A 17,983-nucleotide genomic window follows, 5' to 3' on the forward strand; every position below is an offset into this window, starting at 1 on the left:
GAGCTGTCTCTCCTTACACCAACTACAGAAGATGCTCAGTGAACAGCTTTGATGCTCATGTTTGAGCAGCTTAGATTATACAAGACAAAACCCACTGAACTCACTGGAAGGCAGAATGAGCAAAATGTAGATATCATTTGAACACATCAAGTTAGCAAGGGAAGTTGTGGTTTATCTTACTTTGACCTTTCTGACACAAGATTGCCATCTACTATGTCTTTTCTGCTTATCTGTAATATTTGCTTAATAAAGCATTTCTCTCCTGCCACATCCACACTGCACAAGGTATATTTGAACACTCACACAATGTAAATGATAACCACTTAACAGGAAAGATTGATACATAAGACATTTAATAACTTGCCTAACACTACATGTCTGCAGAGAGCTAACAGGCAAGTTTACTTCCTCCATTTATAGGTATTTCAAATTAAGACAAAATCCTCATTGGAAACACTTCAGGGCTGGCAAGGCAACATTCATAACATCTTCAGACAAAGGTGCACTTTGCCCCCGTGCAAAAAAAAAGAGGAGTCTGTTCTTTTCTGATCTTACATAATGCAATAGAGTGACACACTTTGTGCCTTTTTTTCCCCTTTTTATTTTCTTTACACAAAATGAACACTTCTGCCCAGTAAAACAAAATGAAATGAAAAAAGGCAGAAAGCAGGTTTTGTTGGCCTACTGAATTCAAACCTCCCATTCTCCCCATACAAATTAGACTGGCAGCATCATAGCAGGGTAAGGAGAGATATTGCAACTTCCTGCAGTGTGAAAAGTGGACTCAAGTATATAAAGATGATGCATATGTACTATATTAAATATGAATCTGATTTAGTAACTTTCATTTGGCACTGTACCAGCAGGAGTCCAATTCTGCATTTGTCACGTGGGTTTAATTTCATCACGATGAGTCTTTCGTGGGCTTACATGCAGTGATAAAGCAAAGCAGTGTGCAGACAAGATTGCAGGACGAGGCCACAGCAGTGATGAGTGACATATGCCAAGCAGCATGCAGCTAAACAAACAGATACCAGCTATAACTTAGAACACCACCTAAGCAAACATTTCCACTCATTGGCATCAGTTACACAACAAAATATTAACAGCTGAGACCAGAGCTTTTGCCAATTAGGAAATGCCAGTCAGCACTGTTTAACATCACGGTATAATTTTGAAAGCTGTGGCAAATGCACTTAGCAGCACAGCAATGTGCCACATAAACAGCAAATACAAATATATGTATTTATATATATATATATAAGGAAAATGTTCAAGTGAAGGCTTCTCCAGTCCTTTTATTATGCAGTGCCATAAACTACTCCAAAGACCAGTGAAAATATCCACTTCCAAGTAGGACAGTACTTAAGTACTTATGTAATTTCAAAGAATTTGATTCGTATTTCTTTGAATCAAGGTCTTATCAGTTCTGTCAGCAGCTTGAAGTAGGCAGTCAGCACAACCCGAGAGCCATCTCTTCATTCTAAAAGTCTAATTAGGAAATGTCATGATGATAGCTAGCATGTTAGCTAGCCTGACTGTTACTTTAATTAACTATAGCACAGGAAATGAACACATGAGATCAAAAAAGCAATGGGCAAATTATAGTTTTGTTAGAGTGGCCTGAAAGGCGAGGCTGGACAAAAAGAAGCTGATGTATACACAACCCTTGAAAATTCAACAGCAGTGCTTTAACTACAGCATTTAGGCTTGGTTAAATATAGAGATGCGCAGTCTTAAAGTGCTCTTTGGTAGCTGATCTAAGAAGAGTTTCTTATGAAAACAATATGCAGAGACTGTGTAGCATTTTGTTATTTGATCCTTATCTTTCTAGCTTTTTCATTACTATACAGGGCTGACAACTGAAAGACTTGTAAATAGTTACCTCTGGAAAGAAAGTTCTAATAGCAAAGTGTTTGTAGTCAAGGAAAGGAACAGTTCCAAAACTATCCACCACATCTAATTCATCCATCTGCAGTTCAGCAAATCCTGTAAAAACACCCCCCCCCCAGAGAGTTAGTTTACTTCACACAAAATCACCTCTACAGTTAAAACGTGGACCCAATACATGTTCCTTAAAAAACAGTTTTCAGTCAAGAGGATTTGCTTTTCTGAAGCAATTAGGGGGTGGAAAGTAGCTATTTGTTTTTAGTTTCACTTGTTGAAAGAAATTATTACATGCAATCCTATTAGTTTAGTGCTATCTGCTACTGAGGAGCAGACCAACATTAAAGAGGAACTCTGATGCACCACAAAAATAATTTAGCAACATTAAATTAAAGTGATTATTACGTGAGCTTCTCCTTGACAGTTTCAGATCAGAAATCACTGATCACAGAATACACTGAAGCACTATAAATCTCTTTATACCTACCCTCGCGTATTTCTTTCCGAATCTCATACTCCAACAGTTCAAGCTGCTGACTCTGTTTACGAGTTAACTCTTTGGACTTGTATCTAGTAACTATGAATGCCACTAAAAGGGAAGGAAAACAGAGTCTGAGTACAGAAATTTCAGAACAGACAACTCCATAAAGGTCATATTTTAATATTATTAAGAATTTAATGTAGTATGGAGATTAACATACAATTGCAATCTTCAGATGGATTAATGCTTCTACCATCATCAGTGTGGTAGTACTCATGTGCCCCAGTTTTCTGGATCTAAAACCATATTTAATAAAAAAACATTCCCTGTAATGACATCTTGGAATTCTGAATCCAACCTTATTTGAATGTACAGCACACTGCTACACACAGCCTGTGCAGTGAGGTACAGCGTATAACGACCACTTCCACTACTAACGGCCTACTTAAGGTAGCACTGATTAAAAAGGAAAAGCAATTTTGAAAAGGAAATCCACTTCTAGACTGTTCAATTCTCCAAAGCTTATTTTGAGAGAGAAAAGGTGCCACATACGATCCATGTAAAGATAATGCACTTTTTAACAAGAAATCCAACCAAACAAAAGAAGAGGCAAACACCAAGCTTATTACAATAAATCGAAATGTATCAAATACATAACCAGGTCAAGACATTTAGAAAACAGGAGTGAGAAAAGGAGAAGGGGACAATTATGAAATGATGGTTCTTCCTCATTTTTATAATGACCTACAAATTCATAAATTATCCCAATGAGACTAAGCAGAAGCACCACAATGAATGCTTGAGGATGAACAGTTGGGTGGGGCTCATCCACCCCCAGGGAGGGGAGACTGTTGGAAAAGCCTGAGCATTTTGCCTTACATAAAAATACAGATCCTAAGGCTTGCCACACTACATGCTAGTGAATAATCACAGCAAAATGGTCAAAATGACTGCCTTATAGCATGCTGTCATCTAGTGAGATGGGACTGCACCACCAGACCAGATTTAACTTTGCCTTGTCTTGTGCATATTTTTGTACATTTTTGATAAATTTCAGTTTATAATAAGCTCAAGGTTTCGCTCCTGTTTTGTATGTTTCAGTTTCTTTTCAAGCATTTCTTTGTGTACAGCAAATCAAAAAATTAAAAATGTGTGATAGTACTTACCAATTATGACACCCACTACAATAGGTAGCAAAATAAGGACATATAAATATATGTATGATGATGTTGGTTTGACTTCAAGCTCAAAATTTCCTAATTTGACCTGAAAAAAGCAATGGCTGTGTTAATAGAGGACAAGTATTTCAGCAATACTTACAGCGGCATTTCACATATATTACAAAATTATTTGAAGCACATTTGAAGAGAGGAAGGCAAGAGTTAAAAACATCTCTCTGCACACAGAGTGTCTATCTGTTGAGCAGGAAAGCAAAGTAAAACTCCAGCTGATAATGAGGGAAGGAACATTTGCAATAGAGGCCCTGGCCCATCGTCCTCTTCCCCTTTTCTTTGCGGATGTTTCAACCTCTTCACATAGGACTGCTGGGTGCTCCTGAAGGTCAGCTTCAGAACAAATACAGCACACAAAACATGTACAACACTGTCCACAGCCAATGGGCTTGCCAAAGGCAGGACAGACATTAGTTCTTAGGAATACACCAAAGTTCTGAAGCCTGTCAGACACTGAACTCAGGCACTGACCACTGCTGATTACGGCAGAAGAAATTTTGCAAAGAAGGAACTCCGAGAGGACTGTGAAAACACATAAATAAAGGGTAGCTAAGATTATAAACAGACTAGAAGTAAAAATACACTTTGATACAGAAAAAGAATACCACCAAGTGCTGGGGATAGGAATGAGGCTCAGATAATTGAAAGGGAGAGTTGGGTTTAAATTATTTTGGGTTACAGCAGGGAAGGCAGAGATCTGGTGATTCAATTGCTGGCTTGTCACAGAAGGTGAGCAGCCAGCAGACTGCCAACTGGATGGTCACACTGTTGCTATACCAACATGAGCAGGCAAAGAAAACCCACAGGGTTGAAAGGATGCAGCCTTCATACGTTTCATACGGGGGCTGAAAAGTACAGAAGAGAAAGCAGGCCTATTTCCTGCAGCAAATGTATTTTTTCCTTCATTGTTTACAAGTTTTCAACATCTTATACAAGGTACTTTTAGTCTGAGCCTTCCTAAGATCCCATTTGCTTTTTCCAAGGCTGGAATGCATTGGTAGCTAAACTTGATTAATGTATCTGCCTTTCTCCTCTTGTTATGTCTAACCAGAGTGCTCCTAAAGCAGACATTTCTGCTACTCATCTCTGCTTACTGAAAACTGAGGCAAAGCATTCATTTAATTTTCAGGTCACAGAGCATCTTTAATCTTCATCACAACTTTCCTAGTCTTTTCTTCTATTTATTTTGCTTGTGAATCAGATTAAACATGGAATACCTGAAATCATCTGACTTCTATTCCTATGTTCATTTCATTCTTCCTACATGGCATTTTGAAATTTCCTCTGCATCAGTAATGCCTCCAAGCTTTGCAGCATCAGCAAATGTTATTAGCGCATACCTTATTTTTGTGCTCAAGTCACTAGTGATATTAAATAATATCTATATAAAAATTGACACTGCCCACAGTCAGCTCCCATACACAGCATTCAGTTGTTTTAATTTCTAGCATCTTCATAATGACCATGTTAAGTAGTTTACTGAATTACTTCCAGGTACATACAACTGTTGTTTGTTGTTGAGAAAATCACTCATCTTACCAAGTAAACAGATGCAGTACAATCTGCTTTTATTAAAAAGAAGTTGGAGATTATCCCATTTTCCATTTATTTCTAGAGAGCCATTCATTCAAAACACAATGTAAAGCCTAAGACAGAGTGAGGATTAAATGAGCAAACCAACTTTTGCTGAATTCTGTTCTATTTGCTTTTTAAATATTGGCTGTATATTTGGTGATCTCCAGTCATACAGTACTGTTTCTGTTTTTCTTGAATCTTTCGTACCAAGTCTATAATACCATGTGCCAGATCTTTCTCTGTGCTGTGATGGGAATGAGCCCACTCTTCCTGCCTTGAGCCCCCTTATCTGCCTGAATCTTGTTTCTGTCAATAGAATGGCATTTTCTTCTTTGCAAACTGATCATCCTGTCTTTCAGCCCAAACTTGACATCCTAATTCTTAATGAAAACTGAGGCAAGAGAAACACCTGTTCATAAACCATGACTATCTCATCTTTAGCACCCAGATTATCTTTTCTTCATAGAGGATCTACTTTTTTACAGTTATTTATTTGCACAATTGAAAAAAAAAACAACCACATGATGATATCCTGTTTTCACATTTTTCTTGTTGGAAAAAAAAAAAAATTAAGCACCAGAAGTAAAATGTTACATGATTACTGCATTTGATTTGTCCTAGCAAGGTGGTGACCATTCAGTGACAGTTATTCCTAAGAAGCTTGCAGGGTGGCCATGTGATATTGCAAGGCAATGTGAGTATTCAAATTCAACACCCATCTCAGAAAGACTTTTCTATGCTGTAAGTGGCTCAGATGGCCAGAATCCACAGATGGGAGATCAGTTAACAGTGATATGAAATTGAGAATAGCTTCGTTAATCTTTACTATATGCCATATGCCTTGAAGTCAATACAGTTATTTCTGCTTTATACCAGTTTTACACCAGCATACACTGCAAAAAAGTCCGCTATCATTTTTCTTCCTTAACCATGGTGACAACTGCATTTAAAAAATAAATGTATCTTTATCACGGAGCAAATATCTTAAGATGTTCCTTAGCCTTGGAATCCATGCTAATGTTCTCATATTTGGTCTGGCTTTGTGCCGCGTATTCATATTTTGGTCTCCTCGGTGCATGTTGAATTTTACCTCTTTTTTCATTCAGAAATGCTTTCTCTTGTAGTGATTACAATGCACTTGATCATTTAGTGATCAAGATACTTAACTAGTTTCAAAGGGGAAAAGTGAACAGGAGGACAGAATCCTTTCTTCTCGGTCACACTGCAGCAGATTACTTACAGATCCTGGCACTCCCAGTAATGCTTTATTATTAATTTCTGTGCTGCATCCAGAGGTATGACAAGCTGCTACTCTCCTGGAGCTTAGAAGGAGGAAGCTCAGTTTGGGCTGCACAGACCACTTCTTATACTACGATGGCAACCAATCTGGAAAAGAACTCAGTACTGCTAGTGATACCTATGCTGGGGAGGCCTGCTTAGATGTGAGGAATATAACCAGACAACCAAGTACCAGGAGAGGGGAGAATGCACCCAATTCCTCCCTCTAAAGGAATATTCATTACCAGAACATGCTGGTACATTCTACAACATTTGTATAAACAGCCTATGTTAAACTGCATAAAGGGAAATTCTACTTACAAAAACTTTCACTGTGGAAAAGTCAATCTTTTCTGTTCCTTCCCTTTTGAATTTGCACAGTATGGTGCTTCGGTCTGGTTTTTCAGTAATATTTTGGACACTGAAGTGTATCTTCACAGTCTGTGAACCATTCATATATGACAGATAAACTTCTACCTCAGTTTTAGAAATATTCAAGTTGTCATTTTCTTTCTAGAGGGAAAAAATTGAATATAATAAGCAGTCACTAAATATGGTAAGATGTAAAAGAAATTTCAATGACTGTTTTAAATAAGTAATTACAGTTTATTACTTTCAAACTTACTTACATATATTTTTAATTCCAGATCAGGATCCAGCTCAGTGTGCAGCTGATAGTTAATGAACACTGGGTCAGGGTGATAATGCAATTTGACACAAGGTACAAAGGCAGTTTCCACTTTAAATATCATATCAACAACTTTACCCTCCGTTGCATGGCTCAGACTTGGCGATAAGTAATGATACTCAGATTTGTTTTGAGGATACTCAGAGATCTAGAAAGGCAATAGCAAAGCTGCGACAGTCATTAAGTACTCAACAGTGTGTATAGTTACAAACAGAGGCAATCAAAATGATTTTAAAGCCTTCCTGACTTCACACAGATAACTGGCAAATGTCTTCTCTACGATCACGGCTGCATGCAGAGCACCTGAGAAAGTTTCTTTGTCGAGACTGTGTCGACCTTTAAGCATATTTGCCACACTCTCTGTGAGCTGTTTTAAGGCTGACTGAACACTGCAAAGGCAGCTATTTCCTGCAGTGAGATGGGAATAGTGATGACGAATTCTCCTTCCTTCCCCTCAATGCAGGTCCTATGAGACAGGCAGAACAAGCTTTTTGGCACCCTTGGCACTGCCTCTCTCCACTCCTGCACTTGCCAAAGTAGAGTTTGTTATAGACATCCATCCCATGGGCAACTCCACGGGGCGGTGCTACTGTTTTCTGGTCTTTGTGCTACAAATTCTGGGGGCAACACCTCCTCACAGCCTTGGAAGAAGGCTTTCAACCCAACGTTATCTCGTCTCCTCCTGTTTGCTGAGGCATTGGCACCATGTGGGTGCCAGAGAGACATACAAGATCCCCTCCTTCAACTGAACCACATCTGGAGCTTGAGGGGATGCTCAAGAAAGGACAGTTTTGGAACAAGTCTCTGGAGCATAGAAAATGTCACAGAGGATCATGCAGGGGAGTAGCTTATGTTTATCCATGATCCTGTACTCAGAATATATGCAACCATAATCCTACAAGTGGTCATGTTTATTTTAGGAGGATGACTGATGTTAAGTGTGTATAAGCATTTGAAAAATGCTGAGATCCTCCTAAAACCTTAGGAACAAAACCTAATCTCTTAATAGACCTCCATTTGGTATTGTAAAGAAGATTAAGACTTACGGTGAGGTTTGATCTCTGGTCATCTGAAATAATCACTTTGTCCACCACATTCAAATTTCTACCAGTTGTAGTTATTTTGCGACCACCACTGTTAAAAAAAAAGAAAAAAGAAAAAAGGCAGGGGAAGGCAAGGTTAAAATTATCTCTTTTCCTACATAAACTCCCTATTAAAGCTTTAGCTGTGAATGAATTACTCATGCATTTTCCTTTGGTAGAAGCCTATAAAATAGAGTCAACATGCAGGACAAGATAATTTGAGCTATATAGCGTAATGCCATCTTTTCTTCATAATGTTATGATAAATGCTTTTGCACAAAACCAAATGACTTGAAAGCTTATGAACACATTCTCTTTTTCAAAAAAACTCTTCTTGTGTTTTCTTTTCTCACAGCCTAAGGACTAGACTGCAAGTTAATATTCTGTCTTGAGGAAAGAGCATCATGGTACTTCTCTATCCTGAAGCAGCTCTGTCTGTGCTTAATTCCTGTCTTCCTCAGGACAAACCAATGGTGCCAGGCACCTCGCAGGGAACATGCTTGTCGATGTTCAGACCATCTGTCTCATCACACACAATGGTGCTTGTATACAAGGGCTGGCTCATCATTTCTGCTGAACACAGTTGGAGTGGTTTAAGGTATTATTAATTTCCAGCTGTCTGTGCTGCACCTCACCTGGAGGCGAGGGCACGTGCCCTATAGCTGCTCAGTCTGCTGCAGCTGCCAGCCCAATGCATTACCTCAAACCCACACTTGGCAGTGCTTGATGCCAAGATATCAGCTTGAGAACATGAAAGCAGGTAAAATCCCTTCTGCTACTCTGCTGCACAGGCAGACGGACAGGTGGAAAGCTGTGCCTGAGAATGTCTCAAACCACCCTGCAAGTCTGACACCAGAGCTGAGAGCTTCTCGCAGAACGCAGCAGAGGCTTGAAAGGAGAAGCTCCTTTGGCTTTAAGGAAGCCAGTCCTAAAGCAAGGCTGCACCTTCCATTTCCAGTGTTGAGTACTTTCCCTTCCAATTCACTGATACTTTATATTGTTTTGAAGATGAAGCGTATAGGAGCACCAAGAAATTCATCAGAGTTTGAAAGAAAGTTAACTGAAGTTTGAATTTGCATGTGCTAGCAAATTTTGGATTTAGCTTTAGCTGGAAGAGATGACTTCTAACTTCTACTGTGGAGACTTGAGACAGGCAGTTAGGAGTTTATGGAATCCTACAAGTCACAGAATCATCCATGCAGCTGTTGTGACCTTATTTATACGTTAAATGTTAAATTAGTTCACTGACAGAAATTCATCCTCCACAACACATCACCGCAGTCATCCATGTTCACATTAGTTGCAGCCTGGCCAAGGAAGAATGCTCATGCATACTGGCTTAGTGGAACCACATTTTAATAAATACATAAAAAGCATAGAAAGACAACTTTACCTGATCCAGGAGGTATTTGGTGTGATTCCAAAACATGCTGGCAGTGAAACATAATGCAGGGTGACTGGTGGCGAACATTTTCTCCCGTCAGCCTGTATGCATACACTTTTGGCCTCTTTACGCATCGGTGGGAGAGCAAATGTCATTTGTGTATCATTTATCACATTCCTAACTTTAATGCTGCAGGAGAAAGAAAACAGTCACAGATGCTGAATCACAGATGCCATTATGTCACTCGTTTGGTGTTACTACATGAAGCCTATAACCTAACATAAAGGATGAAGAGAGGAAAGGAATGAATCTTTGAGCTGCCAGATGGAAGTGAAGAGAGAGAGCACGGAGTGGAAAAGAGAAAGTAGGGCTTCTTTTGAATGAAGTTGCTATGTGTCACCATAATTATACAGTATGGTACGGATATTGGTCTCAAGGCCTTGGGACAAGGCTATGTAATGCAATGAGTGATTTTCCTGTTATTTTGTACGCTGTTCAAAAAAAATGGCTCAAAAGCTAGTCAAGAATGAGAATCTTCAGATTACTCTTCTTTTTCACTCTTTTCTTGCTTCATTTTTTGTCTTTTGCTCTTCCCTCCCTTTCTCTCCTTTCTTTCTTCCTCTCTGCCATCCCTTCCTCTTTTTTCCCCTTTCTCTCCTTTCCTTTTCTTCTTTCCCCTTCTCTCTCCTCCCTCCCCACACTTGTCTTCCTTTTCTTTCTTCTCTCTCCACTCTTTTTCTGTATCTCTGTTCTTCCCTTCCTCTCTTCTCTTTTGTTTTCCACGGTTCTCAGAAAATTCATGGTTGAAGTAAAAATTGAGCAGTACCATATGAACACTTGCTCAAGTGCAAGCTATATAAAAAGGGCTTGGTAATCGCAGGCAGCCATTGCAGCTGCTACTGAAAATGACTGATTGAGAATAAGATAGCCTAATTTCCTAGGGTTTTACACTGTGCAATCATCAATAGAGAAAAGTACAAGTTGTTGCATGAGAGATTTCCTTCCCTGGCGTCTTGTCTGTGCCTTCAAAAGCCAAAGCCTAGAATATGTGGGGAATAATCTGAAGCAGAGGAGAGCCAAACAAAAGCTGAGGTTTTTGGTCTTCCTGTGATCTAATTTCTTGTTGCCTGCTGCAAGAAACAAATGGCCACATATACAGACATGCCCTAACCAGTGTTGAGAAAAATTCCCACCTACCCACCCCACATCTTGTACTGTACCCAAACACCACACTCATTTCCATCCTTTGGGAATACGATGTGGAAGATTAACTAAAGGAGTGCAGAGCATCCCCCTTTGCTGAGGAGAGGTCCAAGGACAGCTGTTCACACAATAGTGCAACTAGGGAAAAATTTTAGGGTTTGGAGTGTAAACAAACAATTTACACTATGCAAAATAAACAGCAGTACTTTTCAGAGCTGTGCTAACTCACATTTCTTGTTTACAGCCACTGCTTCCTGTCAGTATCAGTTTTATGCCTGATGCATGTGTAAAGTTTTCTCCTTTGACTGTTATTTCACTTTTGCCCAACGTAGAAATCCACAAAGGCTCAATGGAATGAATGTTGATATGCTATTAGAAAACAAAGCAAAACAAAATCTGTTTATAAAAAGGCTAGGCAGTTAGACAGCAGCAAAAACAACCACCGCTCAGAAATGTGGGTTTGATGGCACTGAGATGCATTTTTCTTATTAATTTCAGATCTTGTTACGTTTGATCCTGGGAAGTATTGTCAATCACAACTTCTTTACAAGCCAACTATTTTTACCTACATAATTTATACTTCAATTTATCTCATAAGAAATCTGCCAAAAGGAATCACAATCTGACATGCTGGAAGGTACGTATCATGAAAACCCAGTTTGAAATGATACATTTTGCATGATTCTTGAAGAACTACGAAACAACATGAGACAAAAACCACAGTGCTGTCACTATAAGAGATTGGAGAAACAAATGAAGGTACTTCTCATGACCTGAAAAAGGAAAGCAGAGTCAAATCCCAGAATGAAAAGTCAAGAAACAGCCCAGAATGAGCTTTACTACCTGAAGCACAACTGCAGAAATCTTTTGGTATTCCATTTTGATTCAAAGCTCACAAATCCATCTCCATGCATTTAAGAATAACCCTAGTTTGTGGTGATGCTGTCAGTCTTATATAAGTGTGCCTAGTTTTAAACTTTTCTATATGTTTTTCTTTATGTATCTTTACATTTACTTACTCTAATTTACTAACAGCACCAAGAAAGAGATTTTTTTCCTAGCATATTTGCTATGGAAATGATGTGATTGACAGCATCTCATGTTTACTCAGATTTGATGCTTCCCTGTTTCAGTAATCAGTGTCAGGTTCCTCTCTGTGCATCTTTCAGATATCAAAAGAAAACAGTAAACATTCAAAAAAAAAAACAACGGGAAAATACACATGTGAAATCACAAAATGTTTGAAACCTCCTCAGGGAAATGATTTCTGGGTTGGTTTTAGATTGCCTGCACAACCAGTTTCAATTCAGTTTTTAGAGTTTTCTGGTTATCCTGATTTCTGTTAAGTCTGCCTGTGGATGTATTCTTGAATAAGTTTAGCCCCTGACACTGAGAAGAGAGCTAGTGCAGAACCTCTTAGGAAAGCTAAGAATGTTGTTGCCACAGCAGTTTTCTCCCCACTGATCTTTTTGTGCACACAGATTGGCAGCAAGACTTCAGGCTTATTTTCTGAGGGGATGATGTGGGTCCCAACTCCAGTCCTCTGCAAAAAAAAGCCACTGCCTGCTTCAGAAAGTGCATTTTCCCCACACACTACCATCAGAAGCCTAAGCAATGCAGAACAAATGTGAGACCTGTCACAGCTGACTAAAAGCCACAGGTTGTGCCTTAAGGAAAGAGCAATGGAGGGCAAAGGCCAGGGCCAAAGGGCTGCAAAAGCAAGGAATTTGTTAATGAATTTCCTTTGCTCCAAGGTGACTTCTGGTAGGAATAATGGAGGAGGGCAAAGGAAATGGCTGACAAACTGCTGAAGGGGAAAGTCCACTCCCACCCTGACCTGGGGATCAGATTAACCCTTGGTAAGTGAGGAAGATGAATGAGGCAGAAATTTGAGATCCTGAAGCCCTCAAAACAGCAGTGCCTTACTGCAGCTACATCCTGCCCTGTCCTTCTGTTTGTGCCCCGGTGTCACACACAGTCACAAGCCAAACGCTACATAAAGGAGGCCAAAACTGCTTAGGGCTCCCCCAGGCAAACAGCAGGATCATACAGTATCACAGAAGCACGCGGAGACCTGCACAGCTACATTAAGACAGCAAGCAGCAGGCAGAAACAGAGTGCCCAGGGGTGCAGGCAGAAAATGAGGCCTCTTCGAACTGCAGTTCGCATCCACTGGGTGTATAAGCAAAGAAAGATGGTGCGGTTGTTGTGAAGAGTGCTTTGCTTGCCTTCTTCCCTCTTTTTAAGCTAAGTGGAAACCAGGGTGAGAAGAAGCTTCACCCCAGCTAAGCCTTTACCAGAGTGCTGTGACGTGGGCCTCCTCACTGCACCCTGCCATGCTCGATGGCATCAGGCACATAGAGGCAGCTCTGGGGCCAGCTTGCCTCCATCACTGGAGAGCCAGTCTTCAGACATGCCTGGGGCAATCTGCAGCACTTTCCTCAGCAGCAAAGAAGCTGAAAGCGGGAAAGGCAAGGCTTTCTCGCAGGCCAGCTAGCTTGGCAGTCCTTATTTCCTCAGAGCAAGGGATCCGCTGCCCCTCAGTTCCTGCACACGCAGCCCTTGCTTAGCTAGAAGAGGCTCCTGCAAGTATGAGGAAAGGAAACAGCAGAGGCAGAAAGTCATTTATAAAAGCCAGAAGTTGTGAGGCACACCGATGCCATGGTGATGAAAGAGAGGCACAAAGAAAGGGTGCAGCAGGTCCTCAGGTGATGTAAATCAGCATCACCCTGTCAGCTCCAATAGAGCTCTGAACTTGGAGACTTCGCCCCAGCCCGGACAGCACGGCGCTTCCCTGGGGCTGTGTAAACAGTGACAGCCACATCCTCAGAGCTGTGGTTAGTGCGGCTGCAGGTCACAGTGAGATGCTTGGCAATGGCCTGGTTTAATCAGCCTCTGCCTCCCCGGGGAGCTCATGCCTGTCCCTGCATTCCTTCAACAGAGCTGGCATAGGACTCCGAGGCCACACAGAGACATGGATCATGCAGCCGACCCAGCTGAAAAACAATCTGCTGAAAGAAAACATTGATTTCCAGCCAAATCAGTTCCCCTGTCAAATGCACGTGCACAATCACTCCTGCTGTTGTTGTGGTGCAAGGGGAGGAGGGTGCAGGCATGGAAACCAGCAGCTGGAAACAGGAGGAGGGCTGGAGCTCCCATCACCAAAATAAATGTATTAATGCAAATGCTGTGCTGGGGTTGTGGGAAGACACAAATCCTCTTTCTTGACCCTCCAGTATGTTCTTCTTAAAGCCCCAGTAGTCAAAGGAAAACAGGATTTCAAATGCAATTTCAAGCCCTCTGAAAGGATCAATCATGTCTAAATAAACATCTGTCTTGGGGCTGCCTGTAGTGCTTTCACAGCCTTGTCCATCACTGTCTTTTCCAGATAAGGCATGTGAAAGAAAGCCATCTCCCAAAGAAGTCCAACTATTTACCAACGTCAAATTAATGCACTTGGAAGCAGAGCAAAGAATTTCCTCTGTTCTTTCACCAGCAATAATGCTTTGTATGCACACCAAATCCAGAATATTAATGTTCAGAAGCACAAGTATTGAAATCACCCTCTTCTCTGTGGAAAATAAAACAAATTTTGTGATATTGTTTAAGGCCTCAGCTGAATGGCCGGATTTAGGAGGTAATTCCTGTCTTCACAGGTAAAAGTTTGTATAGTTCTAATGAAACATTTAGAGATAAGAACACAGTGCCTATTTATACCAACCATGCTATCATTCACAGTAAAGCAGAAACCAAAATGGGTAGGGAGCAAATCTCTATGTAGTTACTCATCAATCAAATTTTTCTTCACTACTCATTCCTCTCCTAATATCTGCATGTCATAAGCAACCATGGATGACAAGATTGCTCAGTTTTATGAAAAAAAACAACCACATGACCATGAAGAATAAAGAGATAACCTTGTGGTTAACAGGCTGTTCTACGAGGAAGAAAGAGTAAGTTCACACACAGTCTTTATGATTTCAGGAGAGAACTGAACAACCAGATCCAGACAGGTACTGTGCCACCAGTAACACTTCCATTCCGGTGATCCAGCTTGAGTGGGATAGATGGAGGTTAGTTCCATCTTCACTCTACCCACAAGCTTTTGTGGAGTGCCTAAACATAACAAACATGGAATTTAAGTGATTCTGCAAATACTGCATCTAGAGGTAGGCATGTGACTTTCGCGGTGCTTACTATCTCAATGCCTGGATCTGAAACCCCAAACTTTGCTGGTACCTTTAAACATCAACCAAGCACTAAGAAAAACAGTTTTAATCCAAGATACGCATTACTTTTCTATGTTTTTCATCCACAACCGAGTTCCTCTGCAAAGTCCTCTCATTTTGCAAAAATTTCTCCCCCCGCCCACAGTACTTCAATAATGCTGATCTCGAAATGCTAACTGACCTCTGATTTCTGGGCTGTGGTGATATCCTTGGAAGCATTTTGGACACTGCAAATATCCTGAAAAAAATCAGCATTTCTCCATGTCAGGACAAGAAAGAGAGAGAGTATTGCTCAGATGTAAACAATACAACGAAAAGGTATCACAGGGGATTCCAGGCCTCCTCAACAAACTTCACCTGGCAGGCAGTGGCAGGAGAGACACGTGTCCACTTACAGCTGGCACACTCACCGTCGTGTATGCACCGTGAACAGCTGTTAATACACAGAACAAGAGATTTTGTAAGAAAAAGGGACTCAAATCTAGATTCAGTCATGAATGTGAAATTTCAAGTGACAGAAAAAATGCACAAATCCAAGAGAAAAACCTGGCAAGCATGTAATGAAATACGTAAAATATAACCTGAGTCTACCCTCCAAACCTACTGTTCTGTTCTGCTTATTCTGAGGACAAATTTAGTATGAAATAGAGTCTGTGCTAAGACGCTGAAAGTCATATACTTCTGAAAAGCAAGAAGCAGGCAGAGCGTTATATTTTATTTTGCTCTGATCTTCCCTGATATGTAAGTGGCCAGTTAGTACATTCCATCCCATATAGGGCAAACTTCCCAAACTTCTACTCTGTGTGCATAAGTGTTAGCAAGTATTTCTTATTTATTGTTGCCTCTCCTTACCAAAAAATAGGCCCGTTGGAGACCAGCTCATATCTGATGCATTGATCAGCACAGAGGATGGCCAAGAGCAGCATGCTCTTCTCAGCTCCATCCATGCTGGGAACAGCTGTGCCTTAGAGGAAAATAGTTCCTTCTCTATGTTGCTCCAGGGACCAGGCAGCAATGTGCTACTTCCCAAAAAGCAGGAGTTCAGTTTCATGCCAAGTTGCCTATGAATTAGCCTCCTCATAAAGGAAAGAGGTGTTCTGAAAGGAAATACTACAGCTACCTGGAGTATCTGTTAGTCAGACCTAGATTTTAACAACCACGTATCGTAAAGGTTTTGGCCATCTACTGGGCAGAGAACAATTGCATTGTTCTATTGCAAGCTCTCAACAATGACTTTGGCTCTGAAAAAGAAAAAAGTACATATATGTACAGAACAACAGGTATTTGTCATTGTTAGCAGATTAGATGCCTTTTTTTCTTGTTAAAACGTATTCATGCCATCCTTGTACCACATTTGAATCATGTCCCTGTTCAGTTAAAGAACAGCTCCATAAGGTGACTTTCACAGATTCTCTTGATTTCTCTGACCTAGGTCTTATCCTGAGTACCAGAGGCACCTTTTTCACAAGAACAAAAAGGATTTTAATGTCATTATGACATCCTTTATTATCTCTTCAGGCACTCAGTCATTCAGTCATTGTAATACCTCTCCTACAGCTGCTAGAGTCCCATTAAATAAAAGAGTCATCAGAAGAAGTATCTTTCTAAAGGCAATCAAAAAAGAGGAGAAGGAGGAAATGGGCCAAGAAAAGGGATTCGGCTATCTTTAATGAAACGTATTTCCTTAATAACAAAAAAAGAACAGTCACACTTCCAGTGCAAACACATAAACCTCCCAAAGAACTGCAGTAGGAAGCAGGTTCTTACTTTTCCAACTGAAATGTTTCTGTGATATTCCAAGAGCTTGAGGACAGCGATGCTTCAAGGACCAGACAATCTGGAAAAATGTGACTGTTAGACAAATGCTGAATATTACATGAAATACTTGTTAAAAAATAACTGACCTGAAGACTTGCGTGCATTCAGTCGTTCTCTACGTGGTACCCACTATCCCTCATAAACATATTCCTCACATTTTTGTCTAATAAAAATAACTAGATTTTGTCCTTCCCTAGTCCCCTTTGTCCCTTCCCATAGCGCCCTTCTGCAAAGTTATTCAAACGCTACGCACACACTCATTAATTGAGCTATATGCCACCTATGCATGATACAGACAAATAATGTTATTGACAAGATATAAATAAGGAAATGTCACCACAAAATAAGGATATAAAATCATCTCCTGAAGAACACACAGTATACCTGTGGCACAGCCAGACCCTGAATTCAAGATTTCCAGTACAACAGAACAGACTGTTCAAATGCAGGAGACCCTGACATACTGTACTTCTATATCTCTCTGTCTCACTTGGGTTTAGAGTCTTCTTTTGTAATCTATGCAGTAGCAATTTTCATCCTATTTAAATCTTTTATGATTGCATGAGTCAATTTGCTATTATTTCAGCTAGTAATTACTATACCGACAATTCGCTGGCAGCTGTGGAATGAAAGAGGATCTTCTCCCATGAGCAGAATACCACATCGAAAAACAGAGTTAGATATATACCACTTAAGCCATGGTCTCTTTCATCTGTGTGCCTGCAGATGTGTACGTCTGCAAAATGAATGAGTGTCTGAGATCAAATGAAACCCACGTGTGCAGACCTTCCTAGCTTTCCTATGCTAAGAAGCAGGATAGCTTTTTAATACAGGAAAGCTACACAGATTTCAAGTATATCCACCTTGCAAAGGTAGAAAAAGCTTTGCCTTTATCACAGGCTGGCTTGTTCAGATGAAAACCAGCTTTGGCTACATTTAAATTGCTAAATAAGTAGTATCTCCTGGCTCCACATGCCAGCATGGCACTTGGGCGCTTACTGCACAGGCCACCTGACAGCTTGTTAGAAACAACCCTTGGGACTGTTGGTGTGCTTAAATACCTTGCTAAATGGAAAGCAAAGCGTCTGACTTTAAAGTTATTTCAGTAATTGAAGATGTAGATGAG

At 40.4% G+C, this 17,983-nt stretch overlaps 1 protein-coding gene across 1 annotated transcript in view; it reads right to left on the bottom strand.

Annotated features, from left to right (window-relative positions):
* The window catches only part of PLXNC1 (plexin C1), a gene marked incomplete at both ends in the record, with an annotated part of 65,339 nt that overhangs the window by 23,944 nt on the left and 23,412 nt on the right, over positions 1–17,983 (bottom strand). Inside the window, 11 exons of the mRNA XM_079549372.1 lie at positions 1,886–1,989; positions 2,375–2,476; positions 3,535–3,634; positions 6,775–6,966; positions 7,083–7,289; positions 8,188–8,275; positions 9,617–9,796; positions 11,040–11,179; positions 15,221–15,277; positions 15,397–15,472; positions 16,807–16,876. Of these exons, the coding sequence (XP_079405498.1) occupies positions 1,886–1,989; positions 2,375–2,476; positions 3,535–3,634; positions 6,775–6,966; positions 7,083–7,289; positions 8,188–8,275; positions 9,617–9,796; positions 11,040–11,179; positions 15,221–15,277; positions 15,397–15,472; positions 16,807–16,876 (1,316 nt within the window). The remainder of the gene's footprint in view (positions 1–1,885; positions 1,990–2,374; positions 2,477–3,534; positions 3,635–6,774; positions 6,967–7,082; positions 7,290–8,187; positions 8,276–9,616; positions 9,797–11,039; positions 11,180–15,220; positions 15,278–15,396; positions 15,473–16,806; positions 16,877–17,983) is intronic.

Source organism: Tetrao urogallus (genome assembly GCF_951394365.1).
Source record: "Tetrao urogallus genome assembly, chromosome: 1".
In the NCBI taxonomy this organism is placed as follows: Eukaryota; Metazoa; Chordata; class Aves; order Galliformes; family Phasianidae; genus Tetrao; species Tetrao urogallus.